This window comes from Pleurodeles waltl, chromosome 10 (assembly GCF_031143425.1).
Source record: "Pleurodeles waltl isolate 20211129_DDA chromosome 10, aPleWal1.hap1.20221129, whole genome shotgun sequence".
Lineage (NCBI taxonomy): Eukaryota > Metazoa > Chordata > Amphibia > Caudata > Salamandridae > Pleurodeles > Pleurodeles waltl.
The window spans coordinates 1,047,314,472-1,047,332,074 of NC_090449.1; the positions used below are offsets into that span (position 1 = coordinate 1,047,314,472).

Sequence of the window (17,603 nt, forward strand, 5' to 3'; positions counted from 1 at the left end):
CTTCTCTTACTTGGTCCTGATAGCATGGCGGGAAATATGCATTAAGTGGATCTGTAGTTTCCTCCCTACCCACATGGCTTGGCTACTGTCAGTTAAGAGAATCTCTGACCCAGATTGTAGTAACGGTTCGGTTAAGTGTCTTAGAATGTGGGAACCCTTCTTGGCCGCTTATAGAACCATTTCTCCCGGCTACAGTCCAGTGAGAATTAACTTGATTTAACTCGATTTAACATTTGATTCTGGTAAGAGTCCAATGATTAAGCACTAAGATGCAACAGCAAGGAGGATGGGGGTGGATCCCTTCTGCCCCCCCCCCCCCCCCCCCCCCCCCCCTAAGGAAGATGGAGGCTGCCTCTTTGGTGTCAGTCTGCGGGCCAGTGATCTGACCAAAGTCAGGACACGTTTCAGCTTCTCCTGTCTTTTGTTTCAAATGAGGGCTAAAAAAAAAAAAAAACTGCAACTTCTCCGTTTCTTGAAGGATATTTGTTTTAAATCCAAATAACGTCTGGCAAAGAAACAAAATAATCAATTTTGAAAACTATTGGGTGGTTTTAAATATTTTTATTAGCACAGTAACAAATGCAGGCTTAAGTACCTACAACATATAACCAATTTGAGAGACTCCTATCCACAACTTTACAGTTATACAGCTCAAGGTATTTTACTACATATTCCCACGCATCTCTGATAAAAAAATGTAATCTTTTTTTATAATAAAGTTGATTGGCAAATATAATAAAGGAAAAATTACCTATCTTATTCTACATACAACTACTGTTGGGTAACGTGGGAGGGCAGCCTCTAAAATACATCTGTTAAATAGCAATACTCCCTTTCCAAGGAACAAACAAAAAAAAAGTTTTTTATTCTTTTTTATTCATTTCTTTTTTTTATTATTTTTTTTTTTTACAAAACCCAGTACTTGTATTCCTTGAAAAGATTTATACGACTGCCAAAATCAAATGTCACTGTACAAAAAAGAACCTATGCCAAGTCTGTTTTCACACATTCCAGGTAAAGTAATCAAAAGCGAAAAAAATAAGCTCACCTTACCCCTACGAACTTTACAGGTTTTGTACCCGTGAAAAGTTTCAGAACAAATGGCTTTAAAACATAAGCTATAAGGGGGTCTAACTCTTTTCCGTAGTAAGATACCTTAAGTTACAACAACAAAATCTTGAGAAATAAAAAGACTGAATAAAATCTGTTATAGAAATACCCTTTTCCCCTCCCTCCGTTCCTCGCGCCCCATTTTATCCCTCCCCCTTCACCCAATCCAATTTATAAGCAGCTCTTTCCATCACAGACACAGAACACCTCATCTGGAGGGAAGCCTGGTCTATGTGGCGTATCTCTTGGTCCATTGCCGGGCCATCCGGTCATGCTCGGCTCTGTTGGTCGTGTACTGGGTGGCGATGCTTCCAACGAGCGGGTCCGCTGTTACGGGAGAAAACAATGAAAAAAAACCATCACTTTCAGCAGACAGGGGTTTTGGGGATAATTTTTGCTAGGTAAGAGGCAGTGGCTTTATGTCACATCATAAGATGTGGCGGTGGCATGATGTGGATCAAAGTTATAGCATTACTTTACACGTAGGGGCATAGTTATTAAAGATGTGTGTCGCCCTTGCGTCACACACGGGGCGCAAAAAGGATGCAAATCTTAATTTATATTCATCAAGCCATGCAAGGCTGCCTTACGTGGCTTTACCTAGCTTTATAAAACTAGACTAAAACAATGCAGCACAAATCATTGCATTACTCTGCCCTGGGAACATATTCCATGGGTGGACCATGGGTGCACCCACGCATCCAGCCGTCGAATCTGGCGCATTCCCAGATTTACCATTACTGGTAGACCTGGGAATGCATCGGAATTCTACGTCTCCCAAGCTGCAGAATAACGAGGAGAAATATATTTGTTTCTCCTCTATACTTCCTCTTTCTATATGTGCTGCCCAATGCAGCACACACAGAAAGAGGAAAATGTCTCAGCATTGTTTTTGTGCAGGAAGGTGCTCCTTCCTGCACAAAAACAATCTTGCTTAGTAAGCAGGCACACATGCACCATTTTGCAAGGGTGTTTGCATTGGGGCTAGGCAGAACGTTGCGCACCTGTGCAGATTAAGGACGGAAAGGCGCCGCACAACGTCAAGTACAGTGCATCCATGCCCTTTCCCCATCACACCGCAGCAAGGTGGCTTGTTGCGCGGCATGATTCCTTAATAAATAGAATGTGTGCAGTTGAGTGCAATAAAATAAGTTGTTTGCCTGTAACACTGGTTTTGCTGCTTGGTCTTTACAGAATGCCATGCGTAGTGTACTTCTGCCATCTGGTGGTTGGACGCAGGATAGCTTTAAATGGTTTAAAAAAAAAAAAAAAACTATTGGCAGAAAAGAGCATACCTGTGACAAGTTCTGATGATGCTAATGTCATCTTCAGATTTTTTTTCAGTCCGTTTAGAGACCAGATAAAACCTTTTGATCAACTTAACCTCATGTTGGGGATGCACGTGGCACGATAATCTATAGTGGATACTAACTTGCAAAAAAAGTGCTATGGGTAGGTAACTTACTTTTAAGCATGGGTCCATTCAAACTGGCAATTTTTGAATGTGAATTGCATTCCAGGTAGATTTCTTATCCGAGTGGACATTTCAGGTACGTTTTTGAGCATGAAACTACAATACGAACCTGAGCTGCAGTGTTTTGAAAGCGAGCAGTAACACCTTTTAACGTGGGTCGTTACCAAACATTTCAGGGAGATATTTTACCCTAGCAGACCGTTTGCCTAATTTTATTGTACAAAACTACAAACTTGAACCGCAGTGTTTTGAAGGCATGACTGGAATGAAATGCAGAAAAGGGAGGGATAGAGGTATGTTCGCCAATACCTTGTTCAGAATACCAGAATCAAAGCAGGATAGCCTAACAAATATAGTTACAGAATTGGTGTAAACAACTTTCACATTCAAACCAGAGGAACATTGAAGTGAGTGCAGCCAATGGTAACTTCACTGTCGAGGGAGGAAGGTGAGGGGTCTCCAGAGGGGGCACTTCTAGTTTACAGCGATTTGTTGGCGAAGTGGTGTTATGATCTGGTGCTTGCTACTAACTGGCAGATTTTATTTTGATATCTATTTATCTTATCCATCTACATAAAATATTACAAGACAATGCCAAGTGTTTTTAATATCTTGTCTCTTCAACCAATACCTTAAATCTATTCTTGCATTAAAGTTGGAGCAAGAATGACAAATAGATGACTTAAGGGCCTATTAATATACGGGCTGTCGCCTGTGGTTCCACCAGAGGGGCGGAGTTCATGACTCCATCCTCCCTGGTGGAGGCACCCACCCGCCACATTTATGGATGACCATCAAGCAGGCAGTCATTACTAGTAACGGCGGTTCCTGCCAGTGCATTTTACTGATTGCTGCAGAGCTGTGTTCACATGACCCAGCCCTGCACCAAACAATTTTCTTTTTTTGTCAGAAAGAAAATCCCGAAACTAGATTTTCTTTTTGAAAATAAATGCTTCCCTCGCACTGGGAGTTGTCTCATGGCGAGGTGGCTATCCTAACTAGCTGATTAGTTAAGTGGACATATATATATTTTTTTATTTTTCTGTTTCTCTGACAGACATTACTCTCTCAAGCCATCTGAGAGGTTTGGCTATGGTGGCGATGGAGTAGTCACTGCTGCAGCAAACTTAGGTCCGTTTCCAAAATACTGCCCACCCAGTTTTGAAACTGGAAGACTTGGGCCCATATTTATACTTTTTGTTGTGCCGCATTTGCGTCATTTTTTGACGCAACAGTGGCGCAAACTTTCAAAATATAAGTGTATTTATTAAGTTTACGCCGCTTTTGCGTCAAAAAATTACGCAAATGCGGCACACAAAAAAAGTATAATTATGGGCCAAAGTCTTCCAGTTTCAAAACTGGGTGGGCAGTATTTTAACTTGACAGTATATATTCTCCGCTGCCATTGCGACCGAGTATATAATACCTACAAGATACAAGTTAGCCCCCAGAAAGAAAACAAGAAGCACGATCAACTGAATCATATGGAAACCTGTCATAATTATGTGGCAGGACTGAACAAAGTGATTTGTCATGCTAAAGAATGTAATGGTATATGAGTGAAAGCATATAAAAGGTCTGGTGCGGGAGCTTGGACAGTACAGCACTAGGTTCTAAAGAAGGAGTACAATGAATGTTATCGGGTTACTCATTATAAAACCTTCTAAACATGTACATTCAACCAGAATGTATACCATGCTTTGTGTGATGGCCAGGCCCAGGTACTAACTCAATCTAAACACACGACAATCTGTGCACATCACACACCAAGGAGGACACCTTTACTCGTTGTCACAAACCCGAGTTCATGCGCATTACTTTTCTCTTACATTACTCTAGTACTTTTTTGAAAGTGCAAAACATGAAAGCAAATTGTAATGTTTAGGTACAAAGACTGCAGGAGATACATGGTCACTCCCTGCTGTACTCAAACTTTTCTGTTTATAATGGACAAAGGCCTGGGGTGATTGTCAGCTTCCTGAATGCCACGCAAACACCACGGTTAGATTACAGAAGGGCAAAGGGTCCACAGGATCTGACAGTCATTTTCTAACCCATGTCAAGCCAGGTGGAGGAACCTGAAAGTGGTGCCTCAAGTGAAAAAACGCAATATTTGAATAAATGTCAGCAGAGGGCAACTTCGTATCAACCAGTTGCTTAGGCAAAGGTTGACATGAATAACTTCCCTGCAGAAGCCTCATCGAAAAGTTGGTTTTCAACTTTGGGTAAGTTCGTCGTCATCACATGAACTGGAGTCGTTCTTCATCGAATTTTGTTGGCGACAGATAAGATAAGGAAAGTGGAAGTCAGAGGTCCTGAGGGCTGTTTCTGTGAAATCGTCTTTATTAAAGAAATGGAAGGGATTAAGTGTTGATGTCTAGTAAGTGGCACTCCAGTGGGATACTGTGCCCCTTTGACACTGGTCAAAGTAGGACACTTTGACCATCAGTACTATATAACAATGACTGGCGTAGCAAGGATATAAAGGGCCCTAGTGCAAGCAATGAAACTTGCCATCACCTGTTTTGTTAGTTAAAAAAAAAACACTAACTGGGATGAAGTGGGACCACCACAGGGCCCGATGCAACTGCACATGCTGCACTATTGATAGCTACGCCGCTGGAAAGAGCAGGCTCTCTATGTACAATAAGCACTTTGTGCCACAGCAGTGGCTTGCGGTCTCATTTTCTGCTGCAGTGTGTTGTCTGTGTCCGTCTAGGTTTTATGTTTAGTTCCAGTGTTGGTTAAAACCATGTTTACACATTCCTCTACATCAAGCCTACATCAGGGTGACCCACGGAAGTAATGGCAGACTGGGAGTCAGGGGGTTCAGTTGCCGGGAAGAATCACCGCCTGCAGCTACTGTACTAACCACCAGATGGCGCAAGAAGAACAGAGAACCAATCGATTACAGCTTCCTGCTCAGCCAGGGCAAACTATTCGTGCTGAAGCACTGGGTGTTCAGGTGTCCACGTGTTAACATACTTCTTATAAACTATGGTTATTGGCAATGACGGTGTGAATCTGAGTTTGTAATTGATGATCTTCTGTTTTTGAAGCAAACTTGTCCACTGCACTCGTTAGTCCCCCACCAGCTCCTGAAATAATTCCTTGGCCGATCATTACAGCCCAGAATGACAGTGTGTTTACCATACGGCCACTTTGGCTGGCCGATGCCATGTTACTACTGTTCCTAACTTCACAGCCACTTACTGGGGCATTTATCTACTATCTGTCTAAAGTTGCACCACTGTTTGTTCCCATGCATGGCTCATAAAACCTTTACTCTCATTCCAGATAGCTCCAAAACATGCCAGAGTCATAGAGAATCGGGAAATACTCTATAGGTTCATTCATCTATGCAAATCTATGGGTCGCTGAGCTACCGCACCCCCACAGCCTGGATGTTACAGGTGGTTCTTGGCTTCAGTGAGGGAAGAGTTAGGACACACTGGGAATGGCAGATTCTTCTGCAGCCATTTGGATTGCACCTGTGTAGAGGATTACACCCACTGCTTCTGATAATCCTTCATGCGGGACACCTTCCTTGAGAGGGGATGAGTGTGAAGCACTCTGTAGTACGGAATAAGGGTTGTAATCTCGAGTGGGAAGAGGTGATGGCGGCGTTTTTGACGGAGCATGAGTTACACAGAACATATGATGAATCGGACTGGGAGAAATTTTAATCATGCTGCATAATTTTGGTTATTTTGTATAGTGAAATTTATTTTAATTACCGAAACTACACCATTACAACACATTGCATACTTTCAGGGAGAAATTTTAGTGTGAGGTGTAGCTCTGGGATAATTTCTGGTAGATTTCTTACCCGAGTGGACATTTCAGGTACGTTTTTCAGCTTGAAATTACAAACCCGAGCTGCAGTGTTTTGAATGCGAGCGGTAGTACCTTTAACGTGGGTCGTTACCAAACATTTTAAGGAGATATTTTACCCTAGCGAACTGTTGGCGTAATATTTTTTTTAGCACAAAACTACAAATGCATGACTGCAAATCAACTGAAAATTACATTTTCTAGTTGAGATTTTACCTGAACAGACCATTCAGGTAATTTTTTAAGTGAGAGATGCATTTTGTGTAATTAAGTATACAATTGCGTAATTTTGCAAGTTTTGCACACCTCTAGTAATGAAACATGGTCGAAATAGACACAGATTTATTTTTGGGAAGCAATAATAGGGTAGTCAAGTAATTTTTTTTCCTATGTCTTATTCCCTCTCCAACGTTTCTGGAATTTGCCTTCTTAACTCTGTTCTCTTTGCTAGGGTACAATACAAATGCCTCTTTCCCCTGCCTTCTCCCTTTGTAAGTGTGTATCCCTTAAATATGAGCTGCGGTGGTGATAGTTAACACTCGGAGCTCACCGTCTCAGTCGCAGCAGTAACCAGGCAGTGCCCCCACCCAGCTCGTGTCATTCCTCAATCGTCACTTTCCAGACATAATGCAATGCGGGGGTGATAAAGATGAATTCCCAAAGGCTGACCAATCGCCCAGTTCATCTGTTTGGATGGGGTTCAATACCAGGCATCAAACCCCATCTTAGAGCACCGCCAAACTTGGGGGCAGATTTATGAAAAGTGGTGCTGCACAGAGTGCAGCACCACTTTCACTGCACCCTCCCCCCCCCAACCACCAACACGTGTGCGCCGTATTTAAAATACGGCGCACCATGGTGCAGGGAAGGGGGCAATAGCATCATGCAATGTGACGCTATTGATGTACTCTGCAAAATGTTGGCGCTTCTCCTGCAGAGTACATAGGGGCCCATTCTAAATAATGGAAGCCCCCTTTTAAAGCCTGCTCTGAGCAGGCGTTAAAAGTGCTGTAAAAAAAATGGCGCCCTTTTTTTCGGCCCCCCTAATGGGGGAACACCCCCTTTGCATACATTGTGACACTTTGTATCCCTTTGTGCCAGGCATAGAGTGGCACAATGCATGCATTGTGCCACTCTGTAAATACAGCGCCAGGATTTCTGCCTCATTGGGCTACATTAACGTAAACAATAATGACGCTAATGGATTATAAATATGCCCCTTGGTGCTTAAACAATACTAAGAGCAGAGCAAAAAAAGAATTTGCTCACGATCACACAGCCGGTTTAGGTAGGGGAGCCGGGATTTAATCTCAAATGTCCTTGTTCGTCAGTCAAATAGTCAAGCAAACCCTCAACCATTCACAAAACCAAATAGTGGGAATGTCTGACACACATTGACCAGGCGAAGGTGCGAGTCTCACCTGGGTTGCAGTCTGTGAGCAGCGAGCAGATGGAGAGCAGGACCTTGGAGATGGTCAGGGCCGGGCTCCAGTTGTCCTTCAGGATGTCCAGGCAGATCACCCCCTGGCTGTTGATGTTACAGTGGTAGATTCGCGTCCGGAATGTGACCTGGAGAGAAAAGGACAATGTGAATATGGAGGCTGAAAGAACAGGCTTTTATTGCATCTCTTTCCACTCAACTAAAAACATGCATTTTTTAGTGATATTAAAAAGGAATAATACGCTTCTGATGATAACCTATATGCCAAGAACTACAACCCTTAATTTCATCACAGAACTAAGTGTGCAGACATAACATTTTCAACTGTACTAGTTCTAAGAAACGTGGCACAAAGTAACCTAAAATTAGGCTGTGGGTGAGGGCAGCCAGGGGTTGCCTCTAGAGAGAAAGCAAGCCTCCACCTGGTGGAGTGTATGCGTGATGTAAATTATTCCTATATTTGCCCTGAAATGAAATGAATAGATCACCACGTTGCATTGGCTGAGAACACCTTTATCATGTCACTTTAAACCTGTCTTTCACCAAAGGATCAACATCTCCCAAAGATGTGCATCAGTCACAGACAAATTTCACTAGTGTGTGGACTCTGGTGCGGCCGACATGCTGAGAGTAATTGTAAGGAAATGCCTCTTTTTGTATGATCGGCCCCCAGGCTATGGAGTGATGCTCTAACCCCTCAAAGTGTATGTGGGCCCTGCTTACCAGGCCCCAGTGCACGTGCTCTAACCCCTCAAAGTGTATGTGGGCCCTGCTTACCAGGCCCCAGTGCACGCGCTCTAACCCCTCAAAGTGTATGTGGGCCCTGCTTACCAGGCCCCAGTGCACGCGCTCTTACCCCTCAAACTGTATGTGGGCCCTGCTTATCAGGCCCCAGTGCACGCGATCTAACCCCTCAAACTGTATGTGGGCCCTGCTTACCAGGCCCCAGTGCACGTGCTCTAACCCCTCAAACTGTATGTGGGCCCTGCTTACCAGGCCCAAGTGCACGTGCTGTAACCCCTCAAACTGTATGTGGGCCCTGCTTACCGGGCCCCAGTGCACACACTCTAACCCCTCAAACTGTATGTGCAATTGACTGATCCCTGATTGGCATATTCAGCTTAATGGTATGTTCCTAGTAAGCTGTACTCGGTGACCAGGGCCTGTAAGTTAAATGCCACTAGTGGACTGCAGCACTGCTGTGATAAAGTGAAAACTTGGCCCTATGTCAGCCATTGTAGGCTAGCAGGGCAGCTTTAAAGCTACCAACTCGTAACCCTTTCCGCAAGCCTAAACCTTCCTTCGTTAATATTTAAAAGCCCTTCAGACCCACCACGATATAGTGGCATGAATTAGGAAACTTTGGGCATAAAAATGAAAATTGAGCCGCTAAATATTGAGATTTTTGACAAGCATTATATTTTACATGTTTGCCTGGTGATCTGGGTTGAAAAGTAGTTCAGCCCAACTCAGGAAGCAGCAGTAACACCGAGTAAGTAAATGAAAGGCGGCCGGAGGAACATAGCACGATTCTCTCACAACACACACAGAGCAGGCTCAAAAAAGGAAACACTGGAAAGTGTGAGAGGAGTTAAAGAACTGTTGTACGCTCTCAACAAACATAGAAATGGTACAACATTCCTGAAAGAAACAGCCAAACCTGTTATGGAATTACCATACATTCACTGTACTCACAGAGGATAATGAACTCTCAGCCTACCCAGTGTCTGTCATTTTTCATCAGTGGGTTTCAGAGCTGGCGCTGGGAAGTCTCCATGATGTACAGTCTCCTAGTTAAGGATCCCCACATTCAAACCGGGCAGCAGCACATGCAAGCTTCCCTCCTTCAGAAGACGGGTACGGCTAGAGATGAGCAGTGTAAGCTTGGCTCAAGGCACATGCAAACCGGGCAGCAGCACATGCAAGCTTCCCTCCTTCAGAAGACGGGTACGGCTAGAGATGAGCAGTGTAAGCTTGGCTCAAGGCACATGCAAACCGGGCAGCAGCACATGCAAGCTTCCCTCCTTCAGAAGACGGGTACGGCTAGAGATGAGCAGTGTAAGCTTGGCTCAAGGCACATGCAAACCGGGCAGCAGCACATGCAAGCTTCCCTCCTTCAGAAGACGGGTACGGCTAGAGATGAGCAGTGTAAGCTTGGCTCAAGGCACATGCAAACCGGGCAGCAGCACATGCAAGCTTCCCTCCTTCAGAAGACGGGTACGGCTAGAGATGAGCAGTGTAAGCTTGGCTCAAGGCACATGCAAACCGGGCAGCAGCACATGCAAGCTTCCCTCCTTCAGAAGACGGGTACGGCTAGAGATGAGCAGTGTAAGCTTGGCTCAAGGCACATGCAAACCGGGCAGCAGCACATGCAAGCTTCCCTCCTTCAGAAGACGGGTACGGCTAGAGATGAGCAGTGTAAGCTTGGCTCAAGGCACATGCAAACCGGGCAGCAGCACATGCAAGCTTCCCTCCTTCAGAAGACGGGTACGGCTAGAGATGAGCAGTGTAAGCTTGGCTCAAGGCACATGCAAACCGGGCAGCAGCACATGCAAGCTTCCCTCCTTCAGAAGACGGGTACGGCTAGAGATGAGCAGTGTAAGCTTGGCTCAAGGCACATGCAAACTGGGCAGCAGCACATGCAAGCTTCCCTCCTTCAGAAGACGGGTACGGCTAGAGATGAACAGTGTAAGTTTGGCTCAAGGTTCATTCAGACAGGGCAGCAGCACATGCAAGCTTCCCTCCTTCAGAAGACGGGTACGGCTAGAGATGAACAGTGTAAGTTTGGCTCAAGGCACATGCAAACTGGGCAGCAGCACATGCAAGCTTTTCTTCCAAGAAGAGATGCAGCCCAGCAATTGAAAAAGCAGGCTTCCTTCTTTCCCCGAAGGCAGTGAGTGCAATCTTCGGTTCCCGGAGGAAGAGATTCTTCAAAACGGGCTGGTACAATCTTCCATCCCTCACAGAACATGAGCACTTAAGGTAAGGGGACATATGGGTTGCAGACCGCTCTCTGGAGCTCGTGCTTACCTCACTGAAAGGAACATAGGTCTTTGAGTGAGTGAATGACATGGTTGTGACACTGTTCTCACTTAAGTGACAATCAAAATCCTGAAAGGTCAGCTGCTATCATTCAGGGAAATATATTGAGAAGTGGCTGTAACCCAGCAGGTCCTTGTTATTTGGGGCATCTCAGTCACATCCTCAGGCCCATATTTATACCTTTTTTGTGCCGCATTTGTGTCAATGTTTGACGCAAAAGCTGCACAAACTTACAGAATATAGTTGTATTTTGTATGTTTTCGTTAAAAAGTGACGCAAATGTGGTGCAAAAAAAGTACAAATATGGGCGTAAGTGCGCTAAGCGCTAGACAGGCACACTGGTGCCAACCTCTTTCAAAAGATTTTGAATGCACGGTCACCAGGCGCAGTGGACCCAAAGCTTAGATGTTGCACCTGTGCAAAATGTTACGGCCGCCAGCAGAGGTGGGCGAGCCGACACGCGAGCCGACGGAGCCCACCCATCGGTCTGGCTTCGCTCAAAGACCATCATGCAACAAACACCTAGTCAAAATATCAGCATACTTACATTTTTTTTTGTATGTATTGCTTTAACACATGGAAGCGTTTCATCTCCACATTATATCCGTGCATTGAGAGGTGTTCATTGAAAGTGATACTTGTTAAGCACGTCTTCTGAGCGCTAAAAAGTTCAGCTGAGTCAGTCAGTGTCTTGCAGCAAATTGAGTTTTGACTTAGCAGACTGCAGGCATCTTCCATGAAATGTACTTATTTGCAATTCATACAGCGGTTTCAAAGTTTTGTATTTTTAATCTAGAGGAGGAACACTGATGTTTATTTCTTGCAAGTGTTGTTTATCCCAAGTGTGAGGCACTGCAGAAATTTAAAAAACAAAAAAAAAAAAACACACCCACACAAATGCCAGGAGATCCGTTCTCTCCTCTTGCCCCCGAGCAGTTTCCACAGCTTGCAGATGTCGGAGTGGGAGCGGCGTTGGCCTTTCCTGCCAGCACAGTGACAATCCCTGGTCTGCTGAGCAGCTCAGGGAAGCTCTCCAACAGTAAAAAAAAAAAAAAAAAACAATAATTTTCTGGAGTGGTGTTTTTTTCTCAACTTCTTCCATAGAAATGCTGCCATGTAGCAGCACCGGCAGGTTAAGAAAACAAACACCACTGGGCGAAAAAATTTTGTAATTTTTTTTTTTTTTGTGTTGGCCCCTTTAATCTAGCGGGCATCGAGACACTAGCAAAATCGCAGAGATTTTGCAAATCGCTGAAACGCCCAAAAGAGGATAGGTCTGCCCTAGGTAAGCTTGCCATGTAGGACAGATAGCCCAGCGGTAAGGTGGCACCCGCCTGTTACAGGCACACGTGAGTCACACTTTATTCAGGTAGACAGGCTGCCATCTCTCCCAGAGAAGGAAACCCTACGGCAGAACTTGTTTTCCAGGGGGAGTTTCTCATTAGACTGGACACACCCCAGGGATGCGCCTATAGCTCCGACCCAGGGAAGAAAGATTCTGCCATCTTGGATTTGAATGGAGCGATGCACTGTGGATACTTTAGTGCCAATTCCCCCAGGAAGTGATGCATGAGTGGGTAGGGCTGCGCGTGGGATCTTTATCCTTATTGGTTATGGAATTCTCCCCACCCACAAGCTCACAACTGTCTTAAAAGTGGCACCCCTGGATACACTCTTCTGAACACTGCTGGACTCTTGAAGAACAGAAGGACTGCACCTGCTGAACCTGTGGTCCTCAGAGACCAAGGATGCATCAAGAAGGACTGCACCTGCTGAACCTGTGGTCCTCAGAGACCAAGGATGCATCAAGAAGGACTGCACCTGCTGAACCTGTGGTCCTCAGAGACCAAGGATGCATCAAGAAGGAGTGCAGCTGCTGAACCTGTGGTCCTCAGAGACCAAGGATGCATCAAGAAGGACTGCACCTGCTGAACCTGTGGTCCTCAGAGACCAAGGATGCATCAAGAAGGAGTGCAGCTGCTGAACCTGTGGTCCTCAGAGACCAAGGATGCATCAAGAAGGACTGCACCTGCTGAACCTGTGGTCCTCCGAGACCAAGGATGCATCAAGAGCGACTGCACCTGCTGAACCTGTGGTCCTCAGAGACCAAGGATGCATCAAGAAGGACTGCACCTGCTGAACCTGTGGTCCTCAGAGACCAAGGATGCATCAAGAGCGACTGCACCTGCTGAACCTGTGGTCCTCAGAGACCAAGGATGCATCAAGAAGGACTGCACCTGCTGAACCTGTGGTCCTCAGAGACCAAGGATGCATCAAGAAGGACTGCACCTGCTGAACCTGTGGTCCTCAGAGACCAAGGATGCATCAAGAAGGACCGCACCTGCTGAACCTGTGGTCCTCAGAGACCAAGGATGCATCAAGAAGGACCGCACCTGCTGAACCTGTGGTCCTCAGAGACCAAGGATGCATCAAGAGCGACAGCTGAACCTGTGGTCCTCAGAGACCAAGGATGCATCAAGAACGACCGTACCTGCTGAAGCTAAGACAGAGCTTCAGGAAGAGGATTGCTCCTGTTGAATTCATGGAAACAGACCTCAAGGACTGAACCCACCCTCTGGTGCCAAGGACCAGAGAGAGTGGGCTTGAAGGGATAATTGGCCAGCCTCCTGTTAAGTACCAGGAACATGAAAACCAAATGAAACCTGCATCTTCTTGGACCCAGCTGACCGTTACAACTAGACCCACGCTGAGACCTGCTGGTGCATTCTGGGAAATCATGTCAAGTTGAGTTCCACATTCATTACACGGTATCTCCCTTTCCTAAGCCCATTTCGTCAGTGAAGTATAGATTTAACAACATACATGTGAGATATGCACTGATGTTCCACCCTGAAGAAAGAACTTCATGGCACTGTTAAGTTGACCTCGAAAGGGATGCCCTCGGCAGCACACCAGTAGCAGTCTCCATCTGTCATTGTATTGTGTCCTGCACAACATCTGAACATACCAGGCTGTGGCCTATACCTGCCACCCGGGGACTGGTGCTCATTATAGTGGTACAAATGCACACCAGCTCTTTTTAGGTCGAGTGCGCAAGCGCTCTGACGTGTTGTAATCCATCTGTGGGCTTTTAGCCACACCCATCACTATCACTAATTCATGGCCTTGCCTTTCAAAAATCCTTTATTATTGATAAATGCTTTACATTTGTCCCTTCTTTGGGCAGTTTGTTACTGCCCCTGTTACATGGATAATTGCACGTTTGCTGATACGTTTGACTGCGAGCAAACTTCTTTTTCCTTTTGTCTCACCCCTTCGCGCTCATGGCGGCCGTGGTGCTTTGAATCGGCTCGCTCATGTCATCTGTTTTACTTTTCATTTTCAATTTATGTGGCAATGAAAGTCCAGTTAGGAATTTAAAATGCTAATATCTCTAACTCAAGCAAACGGGAGACCCATTGCATTGCAAATGCTTGTTCTGAGCTACGCAAGGAGGCCATGTTCACTCTGGCAGCTGATGAGTGTAAGGTGTGGGGGAGGAAAGGGAACAGGATGGAGGAATAAGAAGTTAAAGAGACAAGTAAAATTAATGGAAGGGATGCAACTGGAAGGGGTGAAGGGGAGGGAATGTATTGCATCAAAGGGGAGGAGAAAAGAAGCAGCTGTATATGGACAGGAGGAGTGACTAGGACGGTGCTGGCACTAAAATGGGAGGGAAGGTGTAGGGGGGGATATAAGGTAGGTACAAGAAAAGACGGGCAGAAGAAGTAGAGTTACGCTATCCCACAGCGTTTGTGTTTTGCTTTGCTTTTGCCGCCCTAAGTGCGCCGGGTATGCCCAGACGTGGGTCCCGGGCTCACTGTGCCACTAGATTCAAGCTAGCCTGGCTGATGAGGGGTGAAACCCCGAAACCGGTCCCAGGATGCTTGTTTCCGGTCCAGGAAGAACCTGGCCTGGCAGTTCGGGCTGGACTGTTCCCATGAGGAACAGGGTCAAGACTGATTTGCATATGGCTGGGTTCAAACTGGGGTGGCATGGTGAGCAAAATAATGGATGGATTAAACCCAGATCTGTGACTGGGGGTGAATGTTTGATTGGTTCTGCATTCCGTCCATCCAGTTACCCTATCCCACAGCGTTTGTGTTTTGCTTTTGGTGTGCTAGGGCGAGACAGGAAGTGGGTGAGGGGAGTGAAACAATAGGGAAGGGAAAGAAAAGCTGTCCATGTGGTAGGGGGGTGGGGGGGGCAGAGGAAAAAGGAAGTGGTGGAAGGAATGGGGTTTGAAAACGGGGGATGGACAAGGGTTGGGGAATGGTTTGGCGAGAGAAGGGGGTGGGAATGCAAAGGAGAAGAACTGTCAGATGAAAGGAACTGGAGGCTAGGGGCAGAAAAAGGATGTGGGGGAGGAGCGGGGACAGAATAAAGATGTGGGGGAGGAGCGGGCGCTGAGGGAGAGGAAAAGAAATGGTAGAGGTGGGCGGGATGTAGATGAATGTGCGGGTGCAGGAGAAGTGAGGGGACCGGGGTGGGCTGCAGGTAAGGGCTAGGGTTGGAGAAGGAAGTTAAACGAGGGGAGGGGGGGGGTGGAGAAAGGGAACAGAAGGGTGGGGGGGGGGAGAAAGGAAGGGAGGGAACAGGAGAGCAAGGGATTTGATTGAAAAAGAATCATTAGGTGAAGAATAGAAAACAATGGATTGGCAAGGTTGAGAGTGAGTGACTGAGTGAGTAAATGTGAGTGAGGAAATTAAGAATTAAGGTAAATGGGGATTTCAAGTCAGAGGCCATTTCACCACGTCATCACACATCACTTCTGTGGTTGATACCACGTGCTCCATGTTTACAGGGGGACCCGGGCAAGGCGCGACCACGATCTTATTTCTTGACAACATTCCATTCCCAGGGTTCTGCTTCCGGTGCTGCAGTGAAGGCCTCCAGACATCACACTGCAGTGCCTGTGAGATATAAGTGTTTCATTCCCAGGGTTCTGCTTCCGGTGCTGCAGTGCACGCCTCCACCCATCACACTGCAGTGCCTGTGAGATATAAGTGTTCCATTCCCAGGGTTCTGCTTCCGGTGCTGCAGTGAAGGCGCCCAGACATCACACTGCAGTGCCTGTGAGATATAAGTGTTCCATTCCCAGGGTTCTGCTTCCGGTGCTGCAGTGAAGGCGCCCAGACATCACACTGCAGTGCCTGTGAGATATAAGTGTTCCATTCCCAGTGTTCTGCTTCCGGTGCTGCAGTGAAGGCCTCCAGACATCACACTGCAGTGCCTGTGAGATATAAGTGTTCCATTCCCAGGGTTCTGCTTCCGGTGCTGCAGTGAAGGCGCCCAGACATCACACTGCAGTGCCTGTGAGATATAAGTGTTCCATTCCCAGGGTTCTGCTTCCGGTGCTGCAGTGAAGGCGCCCAGACATCACACTGCAGTGCCTGTGAGATATAAGTGTTCCATTCCCAGTGTTCTGCTTCCGGTGCTGCAGTGAAGGCCTCCAGACATCACACTGCAGTGCCTGTGAGATATAAGTGTTCCATTCCCAGGGTTCTGCTTCCGGTGCTGCAGTGAAGGCCTCCAGACATCACACTGCAGTGCCTGTGATACAAGTGTTCCATTCCCAGGGTTCTGCTTCCGGTGCTGCAGTGAAGGCGCCCAGACATCACACTGCAGTGCCTGTGAGATATAAGTGTTCCATTCCCAGGGTTCTGCTTCCGGTGCTGCAGTGAAGGCGCCCAGACATCACACTGCAGTGCCTGTGAGATATAAGTGTTCCATTCCCAGGGTTCTGCTTCCGGTGCTGCAGTGAAGGCGCCCAGACATCACACTGCAGTGCCTGTGAGATATAAGTGTTCCATTCCCAGTGTTCTGCTTCCGGTGCTGCAGTGAAGGCCTCCAGACATCACACTGCAGTGCCTGTGAGATATAAGTGTTCCATTCCCAGGGTTCTGCTTCCGGTGCTGCAGTGAAGGCGCCCAGACATCACACTGCAGTGCCTGTGAGATATAAGTGTTCCATTCCCAGGGTTCTGCTTCCGGTGCTGCAGTGAAGGCGCCCAGACATCACACTGCAGTGCCTGTGAGATATAAGTGTTCCATTCCCAGTGTTCTGCTTCCGGTGCTGCAGTGAAGGCCTCCAGACATCACACTGCAGTGCCTGTGAGATATAAGTGTTCCATTCCCAGGGTTCTGCTTCCGGTGCTGCAGTGAAGGCCTCCAGACATCACACTGCAGTGCCTGTGATACAAGTGTTCCATTCCCAGGGTTCTGCTTCCGGTGCTGCAGTGAAGGCGCCCAGACATCACACTGCAGTGCCTGTGATACAAGTGTTCCATTCCCAGGGTTCTGCTTCCGGTGCTGCAGTGAAGGCCTCCAGACATCACACTGCAGTGCCTGTGATATAAGTGTTCCATTCCCAGGGTTCTGCTTCCGGTGCTGCAGTGCACGCCTCCACCCATCACACTGAAGTGCCTGTGAGATATAAGTGTTCCATTCCCAGGGTTCTGCTTCCGGTGCTGCAGTGAAGGCCTCCAGACATCACACTGCAGTGCCTGTGAGATATAAGTGTTCCATTCCCAGGGTTCTGCTTCCGGTGCTGCAGTGAAGGCGCCCAGACATCACACTGCAGTGCCTGTGAGATACAAGTGTCCCATTCCCAGGGTTCTGCTTCCGGTGCTGCAGTGCACGCCTCCACCCATCACACTGCAGTGCCTGTGAGATATAAGTGTTCCATTCCCAGTGTTCTGCT

The 17,603-nt window shown here is 46.8% G+C and overlaps 1 protein-coding gene across 3 annotated transcripts in view; it reads right to left on the bottom strand.

Moving 5' to 3' along the window:
* Nucleotides 1–546: 546 nt before the first annotated feature.
* UBE2E1 (ubiquitin conjugating enzyme E2 E1) overlaps nucleotides 547–17,603 on the bottom strand; it is a 311,010-nt gene continuing 293,953 nt past the window's right edge. For all 3 annotated transcript variants that reach the window (XM_069212045.1, XM_069212047.1, XM_069212048.1), the window contains 2 exons: nucleotides 7,840–7,987; nucleotides 547–1,437 (listed from right to left, as the gene is read on the bottom strand). In XM_069212045.1, coding sequence (XP_069068146.1) covers nucleotides 1,340–1,437; nucleotides 7,840–7,987 — 246 coding nt within the window. In that variant the 3' untranslated portion in view covers nucleotides 547–1,339. The remainder of the gene's footprint in view (nucleotides 1,438–7,839; nucleotides 7,988–17,603) is intronic.